General features: G+C 24.6%; 14 protein-coding genes across 14 annotated transcripts; 7 read left to right on the top strand and 7 right to left on the bottom strand.

Moving 5' to 3' along the window:
- Positions 1 to 117: 117 nt before the first annotated feature.
- On the bottom strand, positions 118 to 2,316 carry DDB_G0267488 (hypothetical protein; the record flags this gene model as incomplete). Its single annotated transcript, XM_641982.1, has 2 exons — positions 118 to 1,052; positions 1,212 to 2,316. 2 exons carry the CDS (start codon positions 2,314 to 2,316, stop codon positions 118 to 120), a joined length of 2,040 nt encoding a protein of 679 aa, XP_647074.1.
- A 674-nt stretch (positions 2,317 to 2,990) lies between these two features.
- On the top strand, positions 2,991 to 3,727 carry DDB_G0267486 (hypothetical protein; the record flags this gene model as incomplete). Its single annotated transcript, XM_641981.1, has 3 exons — positions 2,991 to 3,118; positions 3,249 to 3,485; positions 3,613 to 3,727. The coding sequence occupies 3 exons, from the start codon at positions 2,991 to 2,993 to the stop codon at positions 3,725 to 3,727; spliced, it is 480 nt and encodes a 159-aa protein (XP_647073.1).
- A 102-nt stretch (positions 3,728 to 3,829) lies between these two features.
- acp1 (acid phosphatase 1) lies at positions 3,830 to 4,572 on the bottom strand (the record flags this gene model as incomplete). Its single annotated transcript, XM_641980.1, has 3 exons — positions 3,830 to 4,182; positions 4,308 to 4,440; positions 4,519 to 4,572. The coding sequence occupies 3 exons, from the start codon at positions 4,570 to 4,572 to the stop codon at positions 3,830 to 3,832; spliced, it is 540 nt and encodes a 179-aa protein (XP_647072.1).
- A 160-nt stretch (positions 4,573 to 4,732) lies between these two features.
- DDB_G0268262 (hypothetical protein) lies at positions 4,733 to 4,991 on the bottom strand (the record flags this gene model as incomplete). Its single annotated transcript, XM_641979.1, has 2 exons — positions 4,733 to 4,812; positions 4,952 to 4,991. The coding sequence occupies 2 exons, from the start codon at positions 4,989 to 4,991 to the stop codon at positions 4,733 to 4,735; spliced, it is 120 nt and encodes a 39-aa protein (XP_647071.1).
- Positions 4,992 to 5,500: 509 nt separating this feature from the next.
- On the bottom strand, positions 5,501 to 5,835 carry DDB_G0267482 (hypothetical protein; the record flags this gene model as incomplete). The annotated part of the gene is made up of 2 exons (XM_641978.1): positions 5,501 to 5,608; positions 5,704 to 5,835. 2 exons carry the CDS (start codon positions 5,833 to 5,835, stop codon positions 5,501 to 5,503), a joined length of 240 nt encoding a protein of 79 aa, XP_647070.1.
- Positions 5,836 to 6,089: 254 nt separating this feature from the next.
- nup93 (nucleoporin 93) lies at positions 6,090 to 9,253 on the top strand (the record flags this gene model as incomplete). Its single annotated transcript, XM_641977.1, has 3 exons — positions 6,090 to 6,304; positions 6,423 to 8,475; positions 8,582 to 9,253. The coding sequence occupies 3 exons, from the start codon at positions 6,090 to 6,092 to the stop codon at positions 9,251 to 9,253; spliced, it is 2,940 nt and encodes a 979-aa protein (XP_647069.1).
- A 164-nt stretch (positions 9,254 to 9,417) lies between these two features.
- On the bottom strand, positions 9,418 to 11,455 carry DDB_G0267458 (hypothetical protein; the record flags this gene model as incomplete). Its single annotated transcript, XM_002649160.1, is given in 1 exon segment — positions 9,418 to 11,455. A coding segment is annotated over 1 exon segment (2,038 nt).
- Positions 11,456 to 12,115: 660 nt separating this feature from the next.
- On the top strand, positions 12,116 to 13,948 carry DDB_G0268260 (AN1-type zinc finger-containing protein; the record flags this gene model as incomplete). Its single annotated transcript, XM_641974.2, has 5 exons — positions 12,116 to 12,421; positions 12,497 to 12,636; positions 12,744 to 13,145; positions 13,449 to 13,671; positions 13,844 to 13,948. The coding sequence occupies 5 exons, from the start codon at positions 12,116 to 12,118 to the stop codon at positions 13,946 to 13,948; spliced, it is 1,176 nt and encodes a 391-aa protein (XP_647066.2).
- Positions 13,949 to 15,687: 1,739 nt separating this feature from the next.
- DDB_G0268476 (hypothetical protein) lies at positions 15,688 to 16,713 on the top strand (the record flags this gene model as incomplete). The annotated part of the gene is made up of 1 exon (XM_641973.2): positions 15,688 to 16,713. The coding sequence occupies one exon, from the start codon at positions 15,688 to 15,690 to the stop codon at positions 16,711 to 16,713; it is 1,026 nt and encodes a 341-aa protein (XP_647065.1).
- Positions 16,714 to 17,821: 1,108 nt separating this feature from the next.
- On the bottom strand, positions 17,822 to 18,496 carry DDB_G0268474 (hypothetical protein; the record flags this gene model as incomplete). The annotated part of the gene is made up of 1 exon (XM_641972.1): positions 17,822 to 18,496. One exon carries the CDS (start codon positions 18,494 to 18,496, stop codon positions 17,822 to 17,824), a length of 675 nt encoding a protein of 224 aa, XP_647064.1.
- Positions 18,497 to 18,512: 16 nt separating this feature from the next.
- DDB_G0267372 (hypothetical protein) lies at positions 18,513 to 19,156 on the bottom strand (the record flags this gene model as incomplete). Its single annotated transcript, XM_642596.2, has 1 exon — positions 18,513 to 19,156. A coding segment is annotated over one exon (644 nt), but the record flags the coding sequence as incomplete, so codon positions are not given.
- Positions 19,157 to 20,047: 891 nt separating this feature from the next.
- On the top strand, positions 20,048 to 20,857 carry DDB_G0267370 (hypothetical protein; the record flags this gene model as incomplete). The annotated part of the gene is made up of 3 exons (XM_642595.1): positions 20,048 to 20,206; positions 20,271 to 20,495; positions 20,669 to 20,857. The coding sequence occupies 3 exons, from the start codon at positions 20,048 to 20,050 to the stop codon at positions 20,855 to 20,857; spliced, it is 573 nt and encodes a 190-aa protein (XP_647687.1).
- A 1,444-nt stretch (positions 20,858 to 22,301) lies between these two features.
- DDB_G0267368 (hypothetical protein) lies at positions 22,302 to 23,450 on the top strand (the record flags this gene model as incomplete). Its single annotated transcript, XM_642594.1, has 1 exon — positions 22,302 to 23,450. The coding sequence occupies one exon, from the start codon at positions 22,302 to 22,304 to the stop codon at positions 23,448 to 23,450; it is 1,149 nt and encodes a 382-aa protein (XP_647686.1).
- A 282-nt stretch (positions 23,451 to 23,732) lies between these two features.
- Positions 23,733 to 26,102, top strand: DDB_G0267366 (hypothetical protein; the record flags this gene model as incomplete). The annotated part of the gene is made up of 2 exons (XM_642593.1): positions 23,733 to 24,645; positions 24,679 to 26,102. Coding segments are annotated over 2 exons (2,337 nt in total), but the record flags the coding sequence as incomplete, so codon positions are not given.

Raw genomic sequence — 26,102 nt, 5'->3', positions numbered from 1 at the left:
ATAATAATTATACAATAAAATAACAATAATTTGATATTGCAAAAAAAAAAAAAAAAAAAAAAAAACCATAGTTTATTTACAAATTTTAAACATATATTTAGTATTTTTTTTTTTTTTTTATGAAGAAATATTTCTTCTAATTGCATATTGTGTTACATCCATAAAAGTACAAAAATCAGTCATTATAATATTACACTTTGTTTGATTTCTTTCCAATTTATCCAAAAAGTTTAAAAAGGTTGGAATTTCAGAATTATTCCAGCTAAACAAAGAATCCTTTGCTATTTTAAGGACATTATTAAAGTTTAATTGAGAATTTACTGTTAGGATACATTGTAGAACCCAAAATGTTGAATGATTTTTTTCAATCTCTCTTTCAAGGAATTTAATGACAGTTTTTGAAGTGTGATACTCTTTAGTCTCATAACTTGAACGTAATGATTGATGAAAATACCAAAAGAATGTTTCAAACTCTATGGTGTCATTTTTTGCAGGTTGTGATTCTTCTGCCAATTTCCTGAAACCATCATCATAAACATTTATTATTGGAGTAAGTTCTAGTTGTTGTACGGTTACATCATTACCAAATGATCTTGGAGCCATAAATGGAGAAAGTTTTTGTTTTATCATAGTTTGTAGTTGGACATGTTGTTCATTGGAGAGATAATCCAAATGGTTCCAATGTAATATTAAAATCTCTCTTTTTGGTCCATTTTTCATAAATCTTTCAATGTCATCCAAAACTTCAGAGATTGGTACTGAAAACATATTATGTATTGTCCATAATTCACCAGTTGTTGGATATGGTGCTACTCTTAAATCGAAATATCTAACACCAAATAGTAATTGTTTATAAATGGTTGCACTTTGAGTTTTTGACCATTTTGAAATTATTAAATCTGGTGTAAAATTTGGGCTTTTATAATCTGGTGATCTTTTAGATGATGAATTAATTCCATAGGTTGTTGCATCATGACTTCCTGGTATAACTAATTCCCTTACCATTTTATTTTTTATCTTTTCCCAATGAATTGACATCCAATTTGAAAATTCTTTTTTTTTTTTTTTTTTTTTTTTTCAATATATTTTCAGAAAATGTTTAATAAAATTAGTAATTATTTTTTTTATATTTTATTATTTATTTATTTTAAAATAATAAATAATAATAAATAATAATAAATAATAAATAATAATAATAAATAAAAGTTTACCTTTAAACATCCTTTGCTCGATTAATGTAAATTTTTTTTCTTCATAACTATAACTGCAATAATTTGCAACAAAATCCTCACTCTCATCCAAACCTTTTAATTGATAAGAAGTTTCGCAAACTCCATTTGAATAATTTTTAATAAGAAATGATTCACCAGTTAAATAAGAGAGTGCTTTATTTTCAATTTGATTATTATTATTATTATTATTATTATTATTATTATTATTATTATTATTATTATTATTATTATTATTATTATTATTATTATCATTTGAGTTATTATCATTTGAATTATTATCATTTGAATTATTATTATTTGAATTATTATTATTTGAATTATTATCATTTGAATTGATATGAATGTTTTTATTTATTGATAAAAAAACATAATCATGAATATGATAATAATGGTAATTATGCCAACGAATATTTAAATTGATGGAGTTTGATAACGGAGCATGATCTTCATTTGTATTATAAGCTTCAACGATTGATAATCTTTTTGGAGAAGGACCTAATTTTGAAGATATTGATAATGGAATGAACTTTTGATTACCTTTTACTTTTGCCCATAAAACTGCATAATAAGGTAAACCTCTATTTATTAATTTGGATTTGAATTGGCCATTGAACTTATTAGCATAACACCAATCTAAATATCTATTAGCATTATGAGGTAATGAATTTGTACTATTGTGAATACCAATGAAATTATTTGCATTACTACAATTAGAGTGTGACCATTTAACCAATAATGGTTCACCAGGTTCACCTGATATACTAATTGATGGATTACCTTTGAGTGTAGCGATTTCAATCAACTGATAGTTTGATGGTGAACTGAAAATTGATGGTGTTGTGCTCTTGATTGAATTCGTTTCGACTGCTCTCCAATATTTTAAATAATAACTACAATTCCTATCGCAAACTATACCTGTATCTTTGATTCCATTACCTTGATATCCTCCAATATTCCAATATCCAATATAATCATTTATCACTTTGGTTTCATGGTCATACAACCCAATAAAATCAAACATTTCTTTTATCATTATATCCCATTCAATCGTTATGTTTCCTTTATCATTTTCATATATCTTCATTTTAAATTAATAAACCTATTAATAATTTGGGAAAATGAAAAAAATAAAAGAAATAAAAAAAAAAAAATTTTAATTATAATAAAATTTATTAGAAACTAAAAAAAATATGAAAATATTTTTTTTTTTTTTTTTTTTTTTTTTTTTTTTTTGTTTTTTTTTTTTTTTTTTTTTAATCCCCTATTTTCTTACGAAAAGTGTTGGATTTTTAATTTATTTTTTAGTTTTCAAGATATTTAAAACGTTTATCACCATCTATTTCCACTAATTTTTCTTTCTTAATATTGGTTAATTCTATCAATAGTGTTGCCCTGAAACATTTTAAAGATAAATCAAATAATTTCAATGAATAGGTATATTATTTAATTTTTATTTAATGCCAAAAAAGTTTTTTTTTTTTTTTTTTTTTTTTTTTTTTTTTTTTTTATCATTTTTTTAATATAGATTTGGAAATGAGTGTTTTTATTTGAAAAAACAACGAAAGGAGTAAATATTTTTTTTTTTGTTTTTTTTTTTTTTTTTTTTTTTTTGATATTTTCAAAAACGAATACAAATTAATTAGTTGTTTTGACCGAAGATTCTTTTTCATTTTTCATTTTTCATTTTTTTTTTTTTTTTTTTTTTTTTTCAGTTTTTTTTTTTTTATCTTTTATATTTTATTTATTTTTAACAACACAATGAACCAAATTTTTAAACAAGTATGTTTTAATAACATAAAAAGATTCAACAAAATTACAAACAATAAAAATAAATTTTCAAATGGAATAATATATAGACAATTTTCATCAAGTAGCAATGATAATAAGTATGTCTACCAATGGTTGGTAATCATTTGATAAAGAATTTCTTTATCGTTTACTAATTTTTAATATTTTAAATTATAATTGAAAAAAAAAAAAAATAATAATAATAATAATAATAATAAAAATATAAAGAGTTACATTTACATTTATAAATAAAGATGGATCAAAAACCAAAGTTACAGAAGAAGTTGGTAAAAATATATTGGAAGCAGCACATGACAATGATGTTGATTTAGAAGGAGCTTGTGAATGTTCATGTGCATGTTCAACATGTCACGTTTATTTAGAACCAAAAATTTATAATATTTTACCTGAACCAACTGATGAAGAGAATGATATGTTGGATTTAGCTTTTCAACTCAAAGAAAAGTATGTTTAAAAAAAAATATATATAAAAATAAAATAATAAAAAAAAAATAATAAAAACTAATGATAAATTAATTAATTTCAAAACACATGTTAACATTATAAAATAAAAATAATAATAAAAATAAAGCTCTAGATTAGGTTGTCAAATTAAACTAACTAAAGAATTAGAAGGTATGGAGGTAACATTACCAAGTGCATCAAGAAATATGACAGTTGATGGTTATAAACCACCAAAACATTAAAAAAAAAACAAAATAAAAAAAAATAAAAAAAAAGACAATAATAATTTTATACAAAAAATAATAATAATAATAATTTTATTACAAAAAAATAGAATCCAATAATTAATTTAAAGATTCTATTTCTTTCAAAAAATTTACCAAACAATCGTGAACATGATTGAAACAAATATTAAAATTTGACATATCACCATAGTAAGGATCTTCTACATTAATTTTTTTATGTGTGTGATATTCACCTAATCTTTTAATGGTTGCAATATGATTATCCTTTGTGGTGGAGTGTTTCAACACTTTTTTAATGTTTGATAAATTGGATTCATCCATTGCAAAGATATAATCAAATTTACTAAAATCTTCATCTGTAAATTGTCTTGCTCTATGTAAAGGAATCGATTTAAAGTGTTTCAATGATTCCTCTGATATTGCCCTGCCCATATTTTGATTACATGATTGAACTTTATATAATTAAGGTTTTTTTTTTTTTTTTTTTTTTTTTTTTAAGTTAGACCATTTACCCATTTTTATTTCTACTTTTTTTATTTTTTATTTTTTTTTTTAATAAAATCTTTTGAACACTCACCTGTTCTTGGGTCAGGAGTATCTCCAATATGATAAGAAGAAGTACCTGCACTATCAATTTGAAAATCATCTAAAATTCCTCTTGAATGGACAAGTCCTCTGAGCACAATCTCTGCCATAGTGGAACGACAAATCTTTTTTTTTTTTTTTTTTTTTTTTTTAAATAAAAATTAGAAATGGTTTAGAAAACAAAAATGTATTAAAATTATTACATTTCCTAAGCAAACAAAAAGAACTTTCTTTTGATTTTTAGAGTCTGCAGACATATTATTTGAAATTCTTAATTGTGTTTTGAAAAAAGTAAAAATAAAAAAAAAAAAAAATTGGTTTTGTTTTTTTTTTTTTTTTTTTTTTTTGTTTTTTGTTTTTTTTTTTTTTTTTTTTCTAAAAATAGATTATTATTTTTCTTTTATTTCAATTTAATTTTTAATTTTCGGGTAATTTAAATATTAACTCTGATGTTGATGGTGCAATTGAAATATCCTTATCCTTTTCAATATCATCATCTTCAAATTGATTAATTTAAAGAGACTTCTATTGAATTTGATAAACAGTGTATGTCTATTCTTCTTGTGCTGTCTGAGTGTGAAATCAATGGATTCCCCAAAGTAAGTGATTTGGATGCATAAAAATTAAAATACTGACACACTGGATGTTGATGTTGACGTTCCAAGTTTGTCTCCATAATATCAAAATGTTGTGAAAAAGTTGATTTATGTAGAGATAAAAAGATGGTTGTGTTAAGAAGTGTTACAAAATAAAGCAATCAGGTGATTTTTTATCTTTTTGAGTGAGTGTAATGTTGATATTTCTTTTTTATTTTATTTTTATTTTTTTTTTTTGTGTGCATTTCTTTTTATCTTTTTTTTTTGTGTGAGTGTAATGTTGGAAATGTGTAACGTTGAAAAATGGGAAATAATAAAAATAAAAAAAAAACAAAAAACAAAAAACTCACAAAAAAAAAAAAAAAAAAAAAGTTGGAAAACGCTTGAATAGATTTAAATAAAAAATTAAATGTTTTTTTTTTTTCTTAAAATAGATATATCCTATTTTGAATTACAAGCAAAAAAAAAAAAAAAAAAAAAAAAAAAAAAAATTCTATACATAGAAGTTAGATATTTGGTGGGAATGAAATAAATCATACCAAAGCCATTTATTTACACATTTTATAATAAATATTCTTCCAATAATATTTTATTTTTGTTGTTGCTGTTGTTGTTGTCTTAAATTTTCTTCTAAAATTCTTTTTTTATCATTTTCAATAAATTCATTTATAATTCTATCTTCTTCTTCCCTTCTTTTCTATTGAATTGATAGAGGTTAATAATTTTAAATATATATAATAAATAAAAATGAATAGAAATAATAAAAAAAAAAAAAAAGTAAAGTATACATACTTTTCTTCTTTCCAATAAATCAGCAGTTGCACTGATAACAAAAACACCACAGCCTAATGATGTGAGTGCTAATACTGAAACAATTGATTTATGAAGAAAATTTGCAATCTTTGTTGGTGCTCCACCGTTCATTTTATTTGTTTGTTTAAATTAAAAATTAAAAAATAAAAAAAAAATATGAAAAATTCAAAATTAAAAAAAAATAAAAAAAAATTCGTTTTTTTTTATTTTTATTTTTGTTTATTTTTTTTTTTTTTGAATTTTTCATATTTTTTTATTTTTTTATTTTTTAATTTTTTTTTTTTTTTTTTTTTTTTTTTGGAAAGTGTTGTTCAACTATTAACCCAACATTTATGATAAATAAATAAAAAAGGAGGGAAAAAAAAATGAATGTAAAGGAAATGGATTTTAATGATTTATCAAATAAATCCAATCAAATAATCAATAGAATATCATCATTTTCAAGTCCAATTGGGTTATCATCATTCAACATTGAAAGAAATCTACAAGAGATTGGTGATACATCAAAACAATTGAATGATTTAACTTCATCAAAAACTCCATTTTCAAATCCATTGGAACCAAATGTATTTCAAGATTCGTAAGTTTTTTTTTTTTTTTTTTTTTTTTTTAAAAAAAAATAATAATAATAATAATAACTTAAAATTTTATTTATTTTTTAAATTTTCTCATTTACCTTTTATTTTTTATTTAAATAGTAAAATTAATAGAAAATATGGATTAGATCCAAAAGTTTTAGCAAAGAATTTATCTAATATCAATACATCATCATTCACAGATGTTCAATCAGTACCAACAGATATTGATGGTTATTTAAAGGTTCAATTTGAGAATATCATTTTGAATACAATTTGTGACATTCAAAAAAAGACATCAAAAGAGTTTCAATCCCATTATGAACAAACATCAATTCATGATTGGAATAGAGATAAAAAATATTTAGAGGAGATTTTAGGTCAAAAACATATTAAAGTTTTACCAAGTGTTGGTGGTGCTAGCGCTAGTAATCAATCATCATCATCATCATCATTATTTCAACAAAGCGTTCGTGGTGGATTATCTTCAAGTATTATGGGTCAAAGTGTTCGTCCTACTTATGGTCAACAATCTCAATTTGGTGGTTCATCAACAATCTCAATTGGTGGTAATATAAGTAGAGTTGGTGGTGGTAGTGGTGGTGGTATATATTCTCAAAGACAAACTGGTCAGAATGAAGATAGAACTAAATTATCAGATAAAATGAAAAAGTATGCAAGTATAATTGAAGAGTATGATATTCACATGGCAGATCAATCAAAATCTTATGGTTTCCCATTGGTTCATAGATTAATGGATGCCTGTCTTTCAACAGATATTAATATTGGTGGTGGAATTAATACAAATACTGCCACTACTATAGTAACCCATGTTTGGAATTTATTATTAACATTAACAAGTGAAATCGATACAACAAATTATATTCAACAATTAAAAGAACAACAACAACAACAACAACAACAAACACCTCAATTAAAGGAACAACAACAAAAACAACAACAATTAACAGAACTTCAAAAACATACAAAATATCACACAAAACCAACTATGGCCCAATTATTAAAGAGATCTATTTCATTTTTAGAGACTCAGTTTAGTCAAGTAATTGAAAGTCGTTTACCAAAACATTCAAATGTATCATTACCACTGAATATTATTGTGGCATATATCAAGTCATTGAATCAATCACCATTAACCGATAGTTCTGATGAAATTTATGAAGGTTGTTCCATTTGGTGTATCATTTACTATCTATTACGTAGTGGTTATACCTTAGAGGCATACCAATTTGCATTGGAAAAATGTGGATCTCGTTATTTCGATATTTTATCACCAATCTTTAAAGAAAAACAACAGCAGCAACAACAACAACAACAACAACAACAACAACAACAACAGCAACAACAACAAAAATCTTCATTACCAACTACTACTAATAATACATCAATAAATAAAGACCAAAGAGATAGAATGACTAGAGAATTTAATACAGCTAAAACAGAGAGTAAAGATGTGTTTAAGATCTCTGTATTTAATCTTTTATCTTGTAATGATCCAAACTCAACAAAACAACAAGTGATCACATCTATTCAAGATTATATTTGGTGGAGATTAAATTTCATAAGGGAAAGAATCACCATTGAACCAACTAATGATTCAGCGATTTCATTGTTAGAGTCCTTACAAAATGATATTAAAAATTCAATTGAAAAAAATAGAAATAACTATGAAACATTGGAAATATTTCAATTACTTTTGGTATCGTTACAATTTGAAGATGCAATCGTTAGTCTTTATCAATTTTGTCCCGATGATTCTTTACATTTAGCAATCGCATTAGATTATTATAAACTTTTGAGAACCTCAAATAGTGGTATCAATAATAAACATGTTGATGAAATCAATAAATTCAATAAAAGCACCACCAATACAAACACTATGACTTACCAACAAAATCAACAACAACAACAACAACAACAACAACAACAACAACAAGAACAACAAAAAGAAATTTACGATCAAACTTCCAAATCAATTCATTTGGTAGAAATGATTAAACAATACACAAAAATATTTTCCTTTGAAGAGAATAGAGAGGCTTTTTTCTATTACCTTTTAATTGCTGATAATGATATTAAAATCCAAGAAATTTCTGAACTTGTAGTATCATCTCCAAATGGTTTTAAATTTGCTCATGAATTATCTTTATTTTCTGTAAGTATTCCAAATTGTGGATAATTTTTTTGAAAAAAAAAAAAAAAAAAAAAAAAAATAGACTTACTAATAAAATTATTTTTTATTTTTTATTTCTTATTAATAGGAATTTATAAATAAACAACAATGGAGAACTATTATAGAACAATCAGCATTGGAATTAGAGAATAAGAATGAATATCAAAGTGCAATTGAATTTTGGATTATGATTGAAGAGTATCCAAGAGTTTTAGAGATTTATAATAGTAGAATATCGGTATTATTAACCTCAATTTCAAGTGAAAGAGATCAATTATATCAATTTGGTAAGCAATTATTCAATGATTATCAAGGTAGATTAAAAACAACCTCAACAGCAAGAACCAGTTATTTAGCCTTTGAGCAATTATTGAAACTTTGCGATTTCTTTGACCTATACAACAAAGAAAAGTATCAAGAGGCAATTCAAAAGATTGAAAATTTGGAAATCTTACCAATCTCTGAATCAGAAATCGATTCAAAGGTACAAGATTATCGTTTCCTTTCACCACATATCACTAGAAATTTCTCTTCTATCATTCAAGCATACGTTGACATCATTGTTAAACAATACCATTTACTAAATAACTTTGACGAATTTACTAATCGTAGTGCCTTATTTGCTGGTCGTAAACAAACCATTCAAGATCTTCAATCTAGAACTCAATGTATTGCTTTGTTTGCTGGTAAAATAGATTTCCCAATGTCTGGTAATATCTTACCTCGTTTAATGAATTTATTTATCTCAATGTCTAATTAAAAAAAAAAAAATTAAAAAAAAAAAAAATTAAAAATAAAAATAAATAATAATAATAACAATAATAATAATAATAACAATAATAATAATAATAAAAAATAAATATTTATTTTATTAAATTTTAAATGTACATTTATTATTTTTTTTATTTTTTTTATTTTTTATTATTAAAATAAAAATTCAGAGTTTGTTGCATGATTAACATAAACTAAAGTATTTGATCTTAACTTTGCTGGAACTTTCCAATATTCTTGAACAATTATATCGGCGACACAAGAAGATGTAGTCCAAACATAAAGAATTTGTTTTTCCCATTTATCAACAACCGCTTCAGTGGAGGCAATGACACCAAATAACTTTTTGTACAAAAGATTTCGAGCATATTCTGGTGTGAAAACAGCTTTGTACGTTCTTCCATTGAGATCGAAAAAGTTAATTATTCTTACCACAGAAACTCCAATATGACTATTGTTAATATCAACAGAGAAATCTGTAATTTTTGAACCTGGAGCATATTCAATTTCAGTTTCAGTTTTCTTTAATTGTGCACCAAAAACTTGATTTAATACTTCAAATGATAATACCTCTGACCAAACGGATGAACCACCAGCATTTGGTGTATCTAAAATTCTTTGGCCACCATTTGATAATAAAAAGTCTGTTGGTGAGGAGACCAATGGCTCAAAGTGGTCCACAATAATATCACCACATGTTTTATCCTTTAGACAAGAGTGGAAGAATTCAGTATTTAATGAGTCACCATAGACACACCATGTTGGTTTAATAATTAGACGTGGTGTTGAAACTGGTCTATTGAATGTATGGGACTTTGAGCATGGAGAAACTTCGATATCATCAACACAGTTATTCTCTTCTAAATATTTTATAAATTGATCCAAACTCTTAAAAGTAATGGATGGAGCCTGTGACTTTACCATTGGGTGATCATTGTCAAACTCGGTTCCGTTCTGTAATAAAACTGAATCCATTTCTTCAAAATCAGAGAACCAATCTAGTAATTCTGATTCCTCATTGACTTGTTGTATTTTTGATATATTTTCACAGGAGTTTGTCAATCTATTGTACTTGCATACACTTTCATCTTCAAAGTTAAATTCTTCGAAATTGAGATTTTCATTACAAATCTCTTTAGAAAGATTTAATTGGTTGTTGTTGGTTTTGTTGTTGTTGTTGTTGTTGTTGTTGTTGTTGTTGTTGTTGTTGTTGTTGTTGTTGTTGTTGTTGTTGTTGTTGTTGTTGTTGTTTAAGAAGAAGATGTTTTTTAGGAAGTTGGTAAAGGTAAGACTTATTAATTGATTGTTGAGGTTTACAGCAATTCTTTTGGAAACATTGGGAACGATGATGTTGAGTGGATGTGGAGGTAGTTGCTTTTGTTGCTGATGCTGCCAATACTTGTAAAAGGCAACTACTAACCAATTGCAAAGAACTAATGATAATTTCATGATAAATTGGGATAATGGAGAGAGCAAGTGAATACCAAGAGGATTGTTGTTGTGACGACCAATCAAAATCATCTGCTGATGAACGTGGCATTTGTATAGAACGATCAAAACAAATGTTTTCAACATTGCCCCCATTAAAGAGATTGACTTGACTTTCATTGGTGGCAACATTAACAACTTTGAGATTAAAAACACAAACATCAAACACCTGTACAAAAGTATTGACCTCCCTGTGAGCCCTTCTAACACAATTTCTATTATCCAATGACAATGGAGCAACAGAGTTAATTTGTTGGGCCTTGACAAAACAATTGTTTGGTTCGACGGTAACCATGGCAAAGTTGTTGACGGAAATCTTCTCTTCTTCTTCTTCTGGCAAAACTGATTCTTGTATTTGTTTGCCACTGGCAAAATAATGCTCCCTTTCTGTAGCCTTGAAATCACAAGTTTCAAAACAATTGTTTTGGACTTGTTCAAAGGTAGCCAAACAATTGTTGATGTCGCCATTGTTGGAAATTGAAGTGTTGTTGTTGTTGTTGTTGTTGTTGTTGTTGTTGTTGTTGTTGTTGTTGTTGTTGTTGTTGACAACTTTGATAAGTTGGTCAACAGTTACAATTGGAAAGTTGGTGAGGTTGTCATTAACAAAAGAATTGATGTTGTTCATTTTTCTGAAAACATCAATTGATAATTGGATTGGAACGAAAACTGTTACGAATTGGGTTTGGTTGTTGCTAAGAGACATTTTTTAAATAGAATTTTTTAAATAGAATTTTTTTTTTTTTAAATGTGAAAGGTTTTTTATAAAATTTTTTTTTTTTTTCTGTATTATTTTATTTTATAAAAACATTTTTTATAATAAATAATTAATAATTTTTTTATTTGTTTGATAATTAGAAAAATTTAAATATATTTTTTGAGAAAAAAAAAAAAAAACTTACAAATAAATAACTTATATATAAAAATTAAAATATTTTTTTTTAAAAAAAAAAGAAAAAAAAAAAAAAAAAAAATTTAATAATTATTCAATATAAAAAATATTTCCCAAATTCTCACATTTTTCCAAAAAAAAAAAAAATAAAAAAAATATTATTAAAAAAAAATTTTTAAATCTCACCAATATCCCAAATTAAATTTTTTTTTTTTTTTTTTTTAAAAATAGATTTGTTTTTATAAGAATTTCAAGTGTAATTTTTAAATTTACATTTATTGTAATTTTTTTTTTTTTTTATTATTTTTAAAGTCCAAGTTCCAAAACATCAAATAATTTTTTTTTTTTTATTTTTTTTTTTTTTTTTATTTTTTTTTTTTTTTTTTTATTTTTTTTTATTTTTTTTTATTTTTTTTTATTTTTTTTTATTTTTTTTTTTAATTTTTTTATTTTTTTCTTTAATTTTCAGCAAATATGCAACAACAATCACCACCAACAGCACCACAACAACAACAACAACAACAAAGAGAAAGAGAAACATATCAATTAGATCACATAGGGGTGCATTGTAATGTTACAGATTGCAGAGTTTTAGATTTTTTACCATTTAACTGTGATCTTTGTAATTTAAGTTTTTGCATGGAACATAAAGGATATGAAAATCATAAATGTAAAAATATAGAACAAAGAGAAAATAAAATTGTTCATCCGTGTCCAGTTTGTAATTGTTTAATTAAAGTAGACTCTTTAGCAAATTTAGATCAAACTGTACGATTTATTGTTACTATTATCTAAATGATTTTATATAATATAGTTTGAACTAATCTTTCTAAATATCAATAATATTTCTTATAGATATCAGTTCATATGGACACCGATTGTAAATTTAATCAATCAAAAGCACCAAAAAGTTTTAAATGCTCATTAAAAACTTGTAAAACATCTGAGTTCGTTGAAGTTAAATGTGATAAATGTAAATCCAATTATTGTTTAAAGTTTGTGTTTGAAAATTATTTATTATTATTTTCTTAGTAGATCTGTGTCTAAAAAAAAAAAAGACAAGAAAATTTATTAATTCTAACCTATTTCTTAATTTTTTAAGACATAGGTTCCCAACAAATCACAGTTGCACTGGTAAACCAATTATAAATTCTCTATCAAAACCAATTAACACAACCATTAATAATAATATTAATAATAATACTAATAATATTAATAATAATATTAATAATAATAAAAATAATAATAATAATAATAATAATAATAATAATAATAATAATAATAATAATAATAATAATAATAATAATAATAATAATAATAATAATAATAATAATAATAATAATAATAATAGTAATAATAATAATAAATTAATATACCCAGGTAATATAAAAAAGAATATTGTTGAGGATAAACAATATTATTTAGAGCAAAAAAATCAAAAAAGTGAACTACAAAAATTGAGAGAAGAACAAAATCAAAGATATAAATCATCAGAGGAGATTGGGTATTTAATTTTATTATTTTTTATAGTTTTGTTTTTTTATTTTATTCTTTATGATGATGTAAATGGTTCTAATCATGCAACCTTTGGGTATTAATCTTTTACTAAATTTTAAAAAAAAAATAATAATAATAATAAATAATTAATAATAAATAATAAATAATAAATAATAAATAATAATAATAAACAATAATAAATAATAATAATAATAATAATAATAATAATAATAATAATAATAATAATAATAATAATAATAATAATAATAATAATAATAATAATAATAATAATAATAATAATAATATATAGAGAAATTGGGATTATTCAAACTAATGGAGCTAGAATTCAATATGATTTCATGGCTACTGACACCTTAAGATCCGTTCAAAAATTCATAAATTCAAATCGTACTGATGGTACTTGTTCTTATGCATTGTGTACCCAACCAACTGGAAATCCTTTTACTTTGAATCAATTGAATCTATCAATTCGTCAATTAGGTTTATTACCAGTTTCAACTTTATATATGCTTGTAAGTTATCCTCATAATGATAATGATAATAATAATAATAATAATAATAATAATAATAATAATAATAATATAATAATAATAATAATAATAATAATAATACAACATTACAACTTTTGAAATAACAATAGAAGGAATATTAAATTTTTTTTCAATCTTTAAAAATTCTTTGTAGCCTCTAGATAATTCAAACAATTTTAATAATAGTGGTAATAATAACAATAACAGTTCAGATCAAAGTTTGTTATCTTATTTAAATCCTTTCAAATATTTCAAATAAATAATTGGGTTGGTGTTAAGAAATATTTTTAAACCTAAAAAAATAATCTAAATCAGATAAATAGGATAAATTGAGCAGTCACAAATACACAAAATTATATAAAATTTAAAAATTAAAATAATGGAAATTAAAATAATTCTTTTTCCTAAAATTTTTTTTTTATTTTTTTTTAATAATAAATAATTTGGAGTGTTTGATAATTTTTCATTTTTAATTGTTTTATTTTGAAGAAAAACGAGTTGGAAATATATTTTATATCATTTGCTGTGACCAATCAAATCAAGATATAACATTTTAATACCATTAAAATTAAAATTAAATTCCATTTTTACAGGAATACTTTTTAATTTTCATTTTTAATTCTCTTTGAAATTTCATTTTGTTTTAAATGTCATTTTATTGATGGTTTTTCTTGTTTTTTTTTTATTTATTTTTTATTTTATTTATTTTTTATTTTTTTATTTTTTTTTTTTTTAAAAAAAAATCTAGTGGTATAATTTTAATATTTCATTTCTATTTAAATAAAATTTATTGATTTTATATTGATTACTAGTATTGTTATTATTATTTGTTTTATTTTTTTTCCTGATAAAAAAAAAAATAAAAAATAAAAAATAAAAACTTTTTTTTTTATATTTTTTAATTTTTTTTTTTTAAATGTATTAAATCTTAGTGATAATCTTAGTTCAATTAATAAATTTATTTATTTAAATCAAACTTTTGGTAAGAAAATATGAATATTGTTTCCGACTTTGCAAAAAATAAACCTAATGTATGTAGTATTTTTTATTATTCATTTTTGCACAGCAAAGAAAAATGCACCTTTAAAGCCAATTTAAAGCAAATACAATTTAAATTTGCTTTAAATTGGCTTTAAATTTGCTTTTTAAAAAGGTAATTTTAAAGATATTTTTAAGGTCATTTATAATTATATTAAAAATGACCTTTTAAATTTATTATAAAGCGGTTTTTAAATAATGTTTTAATCACTTTATAATAAATTTAAAAAAGTTATTTTTAATGTAATTTAAAATTACACAGCAAAGAAAAATGCACCTTTAAAATAACTATTTATTCCAAATTTAATAAAAAAAAAAAAAAAAAATAAGAAAATAAAAAAAAAAAAAAATTAAGAAAATTAAAAAAAAAAAAAACTAAAAAGATAACCAAATTAATTTTAATTCTTTATTTATTTGTTTCAGTGGCAATTGAATTCTATTATTATTATTTTTATTAATTAATAATAAATAAGTGTTTCAGTTGCCTTGGGTTTTATATTATGTTATTTTAAATTTTACTTCTCATTTCAAAAAGCGAAAAATATCAAAAAAAAAAAAAAAAAAATTTAATTATTTGTTTTGCATATTTATATTATAAGTATAAACATACATATAAAAAAAGATTTTTTATTTTTTATTTTTTATAATTAATAAACAATTAACGAGTGCACATGTATATTATTGCATTAGTGTAGTTTTACAATAAATTGGGCAGATTTTATAGTTTTTTTTTTTAATATTTTAAAAAGAAAAAGGTATAGACAGGGTCATAGGTTCCCCGTCATTTTTTGAAAATGGGGTATATCCCTCTAAATATAAAATTCTAAGTACTAAATCATATATCTACTTGCTATAATGCTAAAATTTGAATAAAATGAAAAAAAAAAAAAAAAAAAACGTAAAAACTCGAGGAAAAAAAAAAAAAAAAATATTATTTTTAATTTCCAGCCAGCAAACAAAATGAATTTAAATAACATATCATGCATTAATTGCAGAGAAAAATTAAAGAATTTTAAAAATATTATTATTCATTATATTATGCATAAAAATATATGTCCATTTTGTCTTGCATATTACCGTTCTTATAAACAATTTTATGATGTAAATGGACATTTCAACACCAAAAAATGTAAAAATGAACAAAATAAAATTATTACAAATAATCAAAAAAGAGATAGCTTTTATAAAAAATTAATGGATATTACTGGTGAAAAAATAAAATATCCAACAAATGATCCAGATGACCCATGTAAACATTTATGTAACCAAAACCAAGATGAAATTTTTTATCAAGAAAATAATGAAAATAATGAAAACAATCAAACAATTGATAATGAAGAAAATCATGATATAATTGGGTTGGTACATAGTGAAGATGAAAACAATGAAATTAGAATAGATGAAAATGAAGCAAACATTAATAATGAAAATAATGAAAATAATGAAAATGAAAATGCTCAAAACGAACCAATAAATAATAATCTAAATAATAATTTAGATAATGAAAAATCAAAAAAAAAATTAAATGAAACTGAAATTGAATTTTTAATGTTGGGAATTGAAAACTCAATAAGTTTAAAGCTACTTGAAAAATTTAAAAGTTTTATTGACAAAAATAAAACCAATTTAAATCAAATAAGATACACACCTCAATATATGGATAAATTATTTATGGAAGATTTTCAAATAAAAGGAGAAACATTTATAAATAAAAATTATGATCACTCAATTTTTTATTTTGAAATTAAAAAAGTATTAGAAACTTTATTAAATAAAAAGCAATTTTTTGAAAGAATAGATTTTGATACAGATTTTGAAACTGGAATTTATACAAATTATAAAAGTGGTCAACAATTTAAAGATTTAAAAAATAAAAATAAAAATAAAATTGTTTTACTTAGAATATTCACTGATAGTATGCAGTGTCAAAACAAGAAAGATTATTCTATAATGCTGGATATAGAAAATTATATTGGAAATGAATAAAAATAATAAATTATTATTATTTGTAGTACCAAATGATTGGTTACACAGCAAAGAAAAATGCACCTTTAAAGCAAATTTAAAGAAAAGTTGATTTAAATTGGATTTAAATTGAATTTAAAGCCGCGTTTAAAAAATTCATTTTTAAGGTAATTTTTAAGGTAATTTTTAAGATATTTAAAAATGCCTTTAAAATTTGCTTTAAAATAATTTTTTAAGCAATTTTAAAGGTGATTTTAAAGGTGATTTTTAAGGTAATTTTTAAGATAATTTTTAAGATATTTAAAAATACCTTTAAAATTTATTTTAAATTAATTTTAAATAGGATTTAAAGTAGATTTAAAGTAGATTCAAAGTGAATTTAAATTTCCTTTAAACATAAATTTAAGGTTTTTAATAAAAAAGATCTAATTTTAGAACAAAAAAATGGGGATATTTTTTTTTTGAATTGGATAACGCAATTATTATTTGCTTCTCCTTGAGATGCTAGATCTCATTTTATTTATTTTTTTTTTTTACAGGGTCTTTTTGATTAAAACATCTTTTTTGTCCAAACTTTTTTCTAAATCTTTTTTTATTTTATCGTCTGGTTCGTGATTGATGTTTATGACGTATTTGAATTGTTTTTTTTTTAATTGAGTTTTATCCACAATTTCGCTTATTTTTTGTAGGCATTTGTGTTGCTTAATATTTGTGGTGTTGTTTGTGATTTTCATTTTATTTTCTTTCTATCTTTTTTATTTTTCTGATTAACTTGGGTTTTTTTTTTTTTTTTTTTTTTTTTTTTTTTTTTTTTTTTTTTTTTTTTTTTTTATTTATAGAAAGTACTGAGTGAATTATTGTATTTTTTGAGATGTTTAGGAAGTTCTATTGCGGGTGTTGATGATGATTTGTGACACCCCTTGTCCTGTTTTATCAATTGGTGCGTGGTGTGTTATTTTGTTTTTATATTGTTGATTTATTGAGTAAATTTTATTTGTTTTTATATTTGTTTCAGTTAGAAGTGCTGCGTCCAGCTTGTTGTTGTCTAAAACGGTGTTTATTATGCTGGCAGATTGGATGGTGTTGGATCCTTGGATGTTCCAAACACCTATTCTTATTGTGTTTTTCTTTATAGTTTTATTTGGGGTAGATTTTTATCTACCTTTTGAAGTTTCTGGTTTATTTTGTCTTCTAACTGATCTTTACTTTGTTCGTTGTGTTGTTGGTCTTGTGTGTTTGTGGGGTTTTTTGATTTATTGATTTGTTTTAGAATTTCCTTGTTGAAGTTGTCTATATCTTCATCCATTTTTGTTTTTATGCTTTTTTGTCCATATTCACCCAATTTTGGTTTGACTGGTGTTTTGTTGGTCTTGTTTGTTTTGTCTTGTTGTTTCTTTTTTGGTGTGTTTAACAATTTACTTGGTGAATCGATAATTTTCGATGGTGTACCATAGGTTGGGCTGAAACTCATGATATGTTTTATTGGAGAGGAGAAGAACCATTGATTTGAAGGGATTGAAAGTGGGAATTCTATTTTTCTTATTGCATCAGTGTTTGGGCTGGTGAAGTCGAAGATATCATTTGCCTCTCTAAGTTTTTCTTCCGTTGTTAGTCCCTTTGTTTCGCCGTGTTGTTTTATTGGTGTATTGTATGGAGATGGTGGTTCGATAGGTTTTTCTGATTTTGTTTTAATTTCTTGATTGTTTATCGATTGTGTATTGATCTCATTCTCTATTCTTGTTAGTTCATCTACGTTTTCTAGTGATGCTTCTATTACCTTTTGAGCTGTATCATCTAGGGCCATAAATGTTTTATCATTAGATGAGGATGTGATTGGTGGGATAATGATTGTTCTTTTTCCTTGTTTTGGTATTTGTTCTGATGTAGATTGTGGTTGTTGTTCATCTGATTGTTTTTTATTTTTGTTTTCTTCTTGATTTTCTGGTAATGAGGTTTGATCTCTCCATCCTTTGTTGGAGTGTCCAATTAATGTTAGATTGTCTAGTTCAATGATAGTGTCAAATTCTTCTACGACTCTTTTCACTGTTTTGATAATTAGAGTTTCGCCTTTAATTTCTAATTTAATTAGTTTACATCCTTCATTTTCTATTACCCATTCTATTTCTGTGAGTGATTTATACCAATCAAAATCTGTATACATATTTTTTGGTCTTATAGTGGTTATAAATTGTCCTTTTAATTCTGCATCAAACATATTTACAAAATAGATTACTGTACTAATACTGTCTGTGAGAATTTTGAATGTATTATTACTTTTGATTAAAACATCTTTTTTGTCCAAACTTTTTTCTAAATCTTTTTTTATTTTATCGTCTGGTTCGTGATTGATGTTTATGACGTATTTGAATTGTTTTTTTTTTAATTGAGTTTTATCCACAATTTCGCTTATTTTTTGTAGGCATTTGTGTTGCTTAATATTTGTGGTGTTGTTTGTGATTTTCATCTTATTTTCTTTCTATTTTTTTTATTTTTCTTTAAAAAGTTAAAAATCTGGAAATTTTCTGATTAACTTGGGTTCCCAGGTTTTTTTTTTTTTTTTTTTTTTTTTTTTTAAGTCTTTTTTATATGAAAAATGAAATAATCAAAAAAAGAGATTGTTGTTGTTTGTTTTTTTCGATCTGATTATTTTTTGCTTTTTTTTTGAAAATTTTGCTACGCAAAATTCTCAAAACGAAACAAATAATAAATTACAATAAAGTAAAAAGATGGCTTTTTAAAATAGTTTATTTATTTATTTATTTGTTTTTTAAGTCTTTTTTATATGAAAAATGAAATAATCAAAAAAAGAGATTGTTGTTGTTGTTTGTTTTTTTCGATCTCCAAAAAAATGGGGATAAAATATTCTATCATTTTTAAATTTTCATCAAAGCAATCAAATGGTGTAATGGTTGATGAGACTACCCTTTAATAGAGGGTCAGGGGATCGAATCCCTTTTGGTAATTTTTGAAAAATTAAAAAAAAAAATTTTAAAAAATTTATCCGTTAAATAACGGCTTCGAACTCAGGACCTCGCTTTTAAAGCGATTAAAAAGGTAATTTTAAAGGTAATTTTAAAGGTAATTTTTAAGGTGATTTTAAAGTAACCTTAAAAATTACCTTTAAAATTACCTTTAAAATTGCTTTAATTCAGGACTTTAAAGCAAATTTAAATTTAATTTAAAGCGAATTTAAAGGTGGTTTTTTCTTCGCTGTGTAGCACCAAATGGTAATGTACCTGATTTTAACCAATCACCAATCCAAAGAAGAACAAACAATAATATTTCTATCGGAGATGAATCAGTTAATAATTTGTCAATAGGTAATGTATTAGGAAATTGAAATGCTCCAAACCCAATGGAAAACCAGAGAATAATAATTAGAAGAGTTCAAAGGCCAACTGTTCCACCAATCCAAGAAACAGTGCAAATAGCCACAAACCCACGTGTAACATACATATTGGAATACGAAAGTCTTCAGAAAGTTTGTCAAAGTAAATACTATTCAGATGGCGATGTATGTTACCAGATTAATAGTTTTAAAAAAAAAAAAAAAAAAATTAATAAATTTAAATAAATAGGTTTCAAATTTCTTTATTACTGGAATAATTAAACAAGCTGGTGGTAGTAACGAAGATTGTACCAGTCAAAATATTTTTGCAAGGTTAACAAAATGGGTAAGTAATAAGGATAGTAACACAAGAACAAAAGTAGTTGACAGTTTAGCCATTTATTCAAAAGGTGAAAAAAACCACAATCTTAAAGTTTATATTTCCGATAGCCAAGTATTTTTTGGTAATGAAATAGTGTGTATAAATTAATATAATCAAAATTTACAAAATAATTAATTTTTTTTTTTTTTTTTTTTTTTTTTTTTTTTTTTTTTTTTTATGAAATACTGTTTTCCCCTGCTTTACTTTCTCTTTTTCTCAGCCACATTAATTATGAAAATTATCAAAATGATATTTTCATAAAAGAGTTTGTTGACTCTTGTAAAACAGGTGAAGAGTCACACTGGTACCCAGATTCAGTTCCTTTAATAAAGAGATTAATTTCAATATTAAATGATTTTAGTAGTAAATTTGACTCTAAGGCTAAAATGAGAAAAGATGCACAAGAAGCTTTTCAATTTCCTCATTCTGCACTTTACTTAAATTCTTCCCAATAAAAGTTTCTACTTTAAAAATAAATTTTATTATTAAAAAATAATATATCTGTGTATTTTATTGTTCACATAAAATTTTATTTAATACTATAGTTTTAAAATAATTTTTAAATTTTTTTTATTTATTTTTGTAGCATTATTAATACACAGCGATGAAAATTACACCTTTAAAGCAACTTTAAATTAAATTAAAAGTGGATTTAAAGTCCTATAAAAAAGTCACTTAAAAATTAATTTAAAAGCAATTTTTTAAATGACCTTTAAAATCACCTTTAAAATCACCTTTAAAACCACCTTTAATGTTAGAGACTCAAAACTAAATTAATTTAAAGTTAGTATGAGCTCAACAACGTAACAAATTCGCGCATCTCCATGTAAAAATATTTCATTTAATTTTTATTTTTATTTTTTAATTTTTTATTTTTTCAGTCAAAAAAATAAAAAATTAAATTAAAAAAAATTAAATTAAATTAAAATTTAAAAAAAATAATAAAAATTCTGATTTTCGGNTTAGTTTCATAACGCCCTTACTTTTAATTATCTCTTTTATATTGGACTGTTTGATTTAAGATTGAACAAATGTGACAATGGATTGAAGATTAGTGTGAGTGACTTTTACACTTTTTTTTTCTAATTTTAACATAAAACAAATACATTAAAACAAATAATTAGATACAATCCTTATATTTCGTATACAATGACACCTCATGATGAAGAAGTCGACTCTTCAGATTAGAGGAATAACAGTAGTATTTAAAACAAAATAAAAATGCATTACAATGGCCCTTCTGTTTGCAAGATTAACGCTGTACTGCTTAGGCGGTACAACGACACTTCCTACTCACATTGTAAACATGCATCTTTTATAAAGTAATATAAAACAAGATTGTATCAATTAATTTAATAATAATGCTCAAATACAAAGACACCACAATATAAATTATTAGTGGAATAACAGTTAAACAAAGACACCACAATATAAATTATTAGTGGAATAACAGTTAAACAAAGACACCACAATATAAATTATTAGTGGAATAACAGTTAAACAAAGACACCACAATATAAATTATTAGTGGAATAACAGTTAAACAAAGACACCACAATATAAATTATTAGTGGAATAACAGTTAAATAAAGACACCACAATATAAATTATTAGTGGAATAACAGTTATATTGATGCCATTGTTATAATTAAAATAATTTAAGATAATATTTATTATCAATTAAATAATATAAAGACACCACAAAAAAAATATATTAGTGGAATAACAGTTAACATATATTAATACTTATATTTAATTATTCAATTAAAAATTAAATTAAATTAAATTAAATAAATTAAATTAAATTATATAATTAAATTATATAATTTAAATTATAAAATTAAATTATAAAATTAAATTATATTTAATAAATTTTATATATAATTGTTGGTGAAAGTCATGTCATCAACTACTACTCCTTCAAAGAAAGCCATCCGTAAAGCCAAAGTGTCTTCCACCGCCAAACGTGCCACTGAAGTGACAACCGCCTCCGATGATGCTATTACTGTTCAAGTAAAATCAAAAAAGACTCTTCGTCCCACTGAAGTCGATGATGAAATTTATTCAACTGAAAGCACTGATGTATCCGACGTCGAAGTCAGAGAGAAAGTGCCAAAGAAATCAAAGACCAATTCCATTGAAGCTAAAACCATTGACGCTTTAAAAAATGCTGCCACTGCTGTCATCTTCATGAATCTCTTTACCATCCACTGCTCCCAGAATGGTGTTGAACCAACCTTGAAGACCATTATGGACAATGGTGCTGCATCAAATGAATTATTTCAATTGCTTCAACCTACCCACAATGAATCAGTTAAGAACAACGATAAAATTGAAGGTGAAACATTGAAGAAGCTAATACACCGTAACTTTAGATCCAAGACTTTGGTTCCATTCAAAACTGACTACGAAGCTGCCAACACTAAAGTAGTCGAAGCTATTAACCATCGTAACTGCTACTCAGCCCAAGATGTTATAAAAAACATCGAAGCCATTATGAGTTACCACAATGTAATTAATCCGGTGTATCTAATCCATGGTACTGCTGAAGTTCAATTAGAGTATCTAAGATCAATTTTAGATAATAATATCCTTGCTTTGTTAAAGATGGTCGTACCAGACTGGTTACAAACTGATGTTGCAATCAAACTCAACACTCAAACCGATATCACCGAGTGTCGTGAAGCCATCACCGAGTTGGTTCTTAACAATGCTGATAAGTTCTCGAGAAGAAGACCTTCCGATTCCGCATCGAATAATGATGAGAAGTTTCCATTAAAAAAGAATCATGCTACTCCAAATCATAACTCTCATAACAGGAATTCCTTTGATGCACAAGCTGATAAGATTAGAGCTGCAATATTACCTGAAATAAGAAAAGACTCTAAGGTAGACCTCAAAAAGATAAGAAGCAGTTTCATCGTTTACCGTCAGAGCAAAGGCTACTGTCTCAATTGTGGTAAATCAAATCACTCCACATCTACATGTAGAATTGATCCGGTCGATGCCAAAGCCAATCCAGGTCCATCAGCCAAAAAGCAACAATGACTCGATGAAGGTGATGAGTCCAAGTCAAAGATTTTAAATAAAAATTATAAAATTTCACAATATCATCACCTTGAGGATAATGATTACCCAGTGAACAAAGATTCACTTTATACTCTTAACTCTTTTTATAATCAAAACATTGTTAAACAGTTACATCAACAAAGCCAGCAACATGATGTTCATAAAAACATCAACAAACTTAAAGAATACGTCAAAGACTCATATGGTATAAAACTAGTTCCTGATACAACCGTTCCAATTCCAAAAGCTGTTGAATCAGAGATGAAGTATAAACCACAGAAGATTGAATTTAATACTCCAACAGAGTTAACAAATGTTCAAGATAAAAACTATACTGTAAACATATTCAATCGTCCAAAGATATTGAATTCTAGTAAAGAATTAATTAACGATGAAGAAGATGAATTGCTTTACACAATTAAATTCGATAAAGAAACAAACAAACCAATCATCTCATTATTACATAGTACTGGTACAAGTGATACTGCTCTCATTCCGACTCTCAAATGTTTAATCGTTCCAAACAGAGAAAACATGGATAAACCCAAGATTATAATTAACTCTCATTCCAAAGAAAAACAATTCAAATTAATTCTCGATACTGGAAGTAATGTTAGTTTAATCAATAAGAGGTTGATTTCAAAAGATATGAAGAACCACGTTCACAAAACGAAAGCCAAGATTAACTTCCCGCTACTAGACGTCAAAGAAGAGTTTGTTGAACAAATCAATATACAAGTTAACAATGAAATTCATAACTTCTTTATTATAGAATTGGATATCATTGATGTACTTTTCGGTAATGATATCCTTAAGGACTCTATCATTAACCAAAAAGATAAAATAATCAAGTTGAATAACAGTACATACAAAATTAATTATCAACAGTCGAATCAATTACATTGTAATGTAAAAGCTCCAAGAAAACATGTTACCGTATCCAATGATAATCAGTCACAGTCACATAATCTACTAGATGATGATGAAGATATCAAAGAACAAGTTACAAAGTTTGTTGAAAGCATCCCATCACAACTTTGTGATATACTGGTTAAAACTAATCCAGAAGAAGAAGAGATACAAGCAGTACGTGATTTCATTAATGATTCATTCGAAGATGTTATAGTAGATAAACTTCCTGATATTCCAGATCAGATTAACAATTCCAGAAGAGGTAATATCATACATAATATCATATTAAAGAAAGATCAAGATGTTGAACCAACAAAGAAACAAATCTATTATTCAACAGATGATCATAAGAGACATGTCGAAGAAATGGTTCTCAAATTTATAGATTTAGGTATTATCAAAAGATCAGAATCAAATTACTCATCTCCAATCATGTTATTAAAGAAGAGAGATTCATGGCGTGTAGTCCACGACTATCGTCAACTAAATAAAGTCACTGTTAGAGACGATCATCCATTCACTCCGGTTGATAGTCTTTTAAATCAATGTAAAGATTCAAAGCTTTTCTCAAAGTTTGACATGATTATGGGTTATTTCCAAGTGTTAATTAATCCAGAACACGCAAAGTACACCGCTTTCATTACACATATTGGTAAATTTGAATATACTAGAATGCCACAAGGTTTAGTCAACTCTCCATCCACATTCGCCAGATTGATGGTCGAAATATTTGGAAAAATCAAAAGTTTATTACAATACTTTGATGATCTTTTGGTTCATTCAAAACTCGACTACATGGTACATTTCATTGAAATCATTAGAATGCTTCTATATTGTAGAAAGTACCTATTATTCATTTCAAGAGAAAAGAGTGAAATGTTAAAGACTGAAGTAGATTTCCTTGGTTTCCACATTCATAAAGATGGTATATCTCCAAGAGCTGCAAAGGTTAGAGCTATCTCTGAGTTACCTGAACCAAGAAACGCCAAAGAAGCTGAAGCTGCATTAGGTCTTTTTGGATTCTTCAGGAGACACATTGAAAATTACGCTGAAAAAACCTATCACCTTTCCAAAGAATCAAAAGGAAAAAACAAGAAAACACTTTCTGATGAATCACTCAAAGAATTCAATAATCTAAAGAAAGAGTTTGAAGGTGAAAATATTGTCGCTATTCCAATTGAACAAGATAACTCCATACCAATAGATATCGAAAAGGTTAAAGCATCAACAGACATGCCAATCCATTCAGATAATAATAATCTAAACAATGGTAGTTTTCACTTGTATTGTGATGTTAGTGATAAAGCATTATCAGGTGTATTATATCAAATTCAAGGTAATAAATTCAAAGTCATTTGGTTTCATAGTAGAAAACTTACTGATACTCAAAAGAGGTACAGCATAGGTGATAGAGAGTTCCTTTCAATCATTGATTCTCTAAAGAAGTTTCAACATTTATTAATTGGTAAAAAGGTTTCAATCTACACTGATCACCAAAATCTTACATATATTATCAATAAGTCAAACGATAAACCGTTCACAAAGAGACAAGATAATTATATGAAATATATTAAAGAATTTGATTATGAATTAAGACATATAAGTGGTAAAAAGAATGGTATAGCTGATTTCTTATCTCGTAAATATGATAATTTCCAATGGGATGAATCGTTTTTAAATAAAATTAAGGAAGAACAAATCAATTCTCAATGGCTATTA

Source organism: Dictyostelium discoideum (genome assembly GCF_000004695.1).
Source record: "Dictyostelium discoideum AX4 chromosome 1 chromosome, whole genome shotgun sequence".
Lineage (NCBI taxonomy): Eukaryota > Evosea > Eumycetozoa > Dictyosteliales > Dictyosteliaceae > Dictyostelium > Dictyostelium discoideum.
Note: the sequence above shows the minus strand (reverse complement) of the source record. Positions and strands in the feature narration are given on the sequence as shown.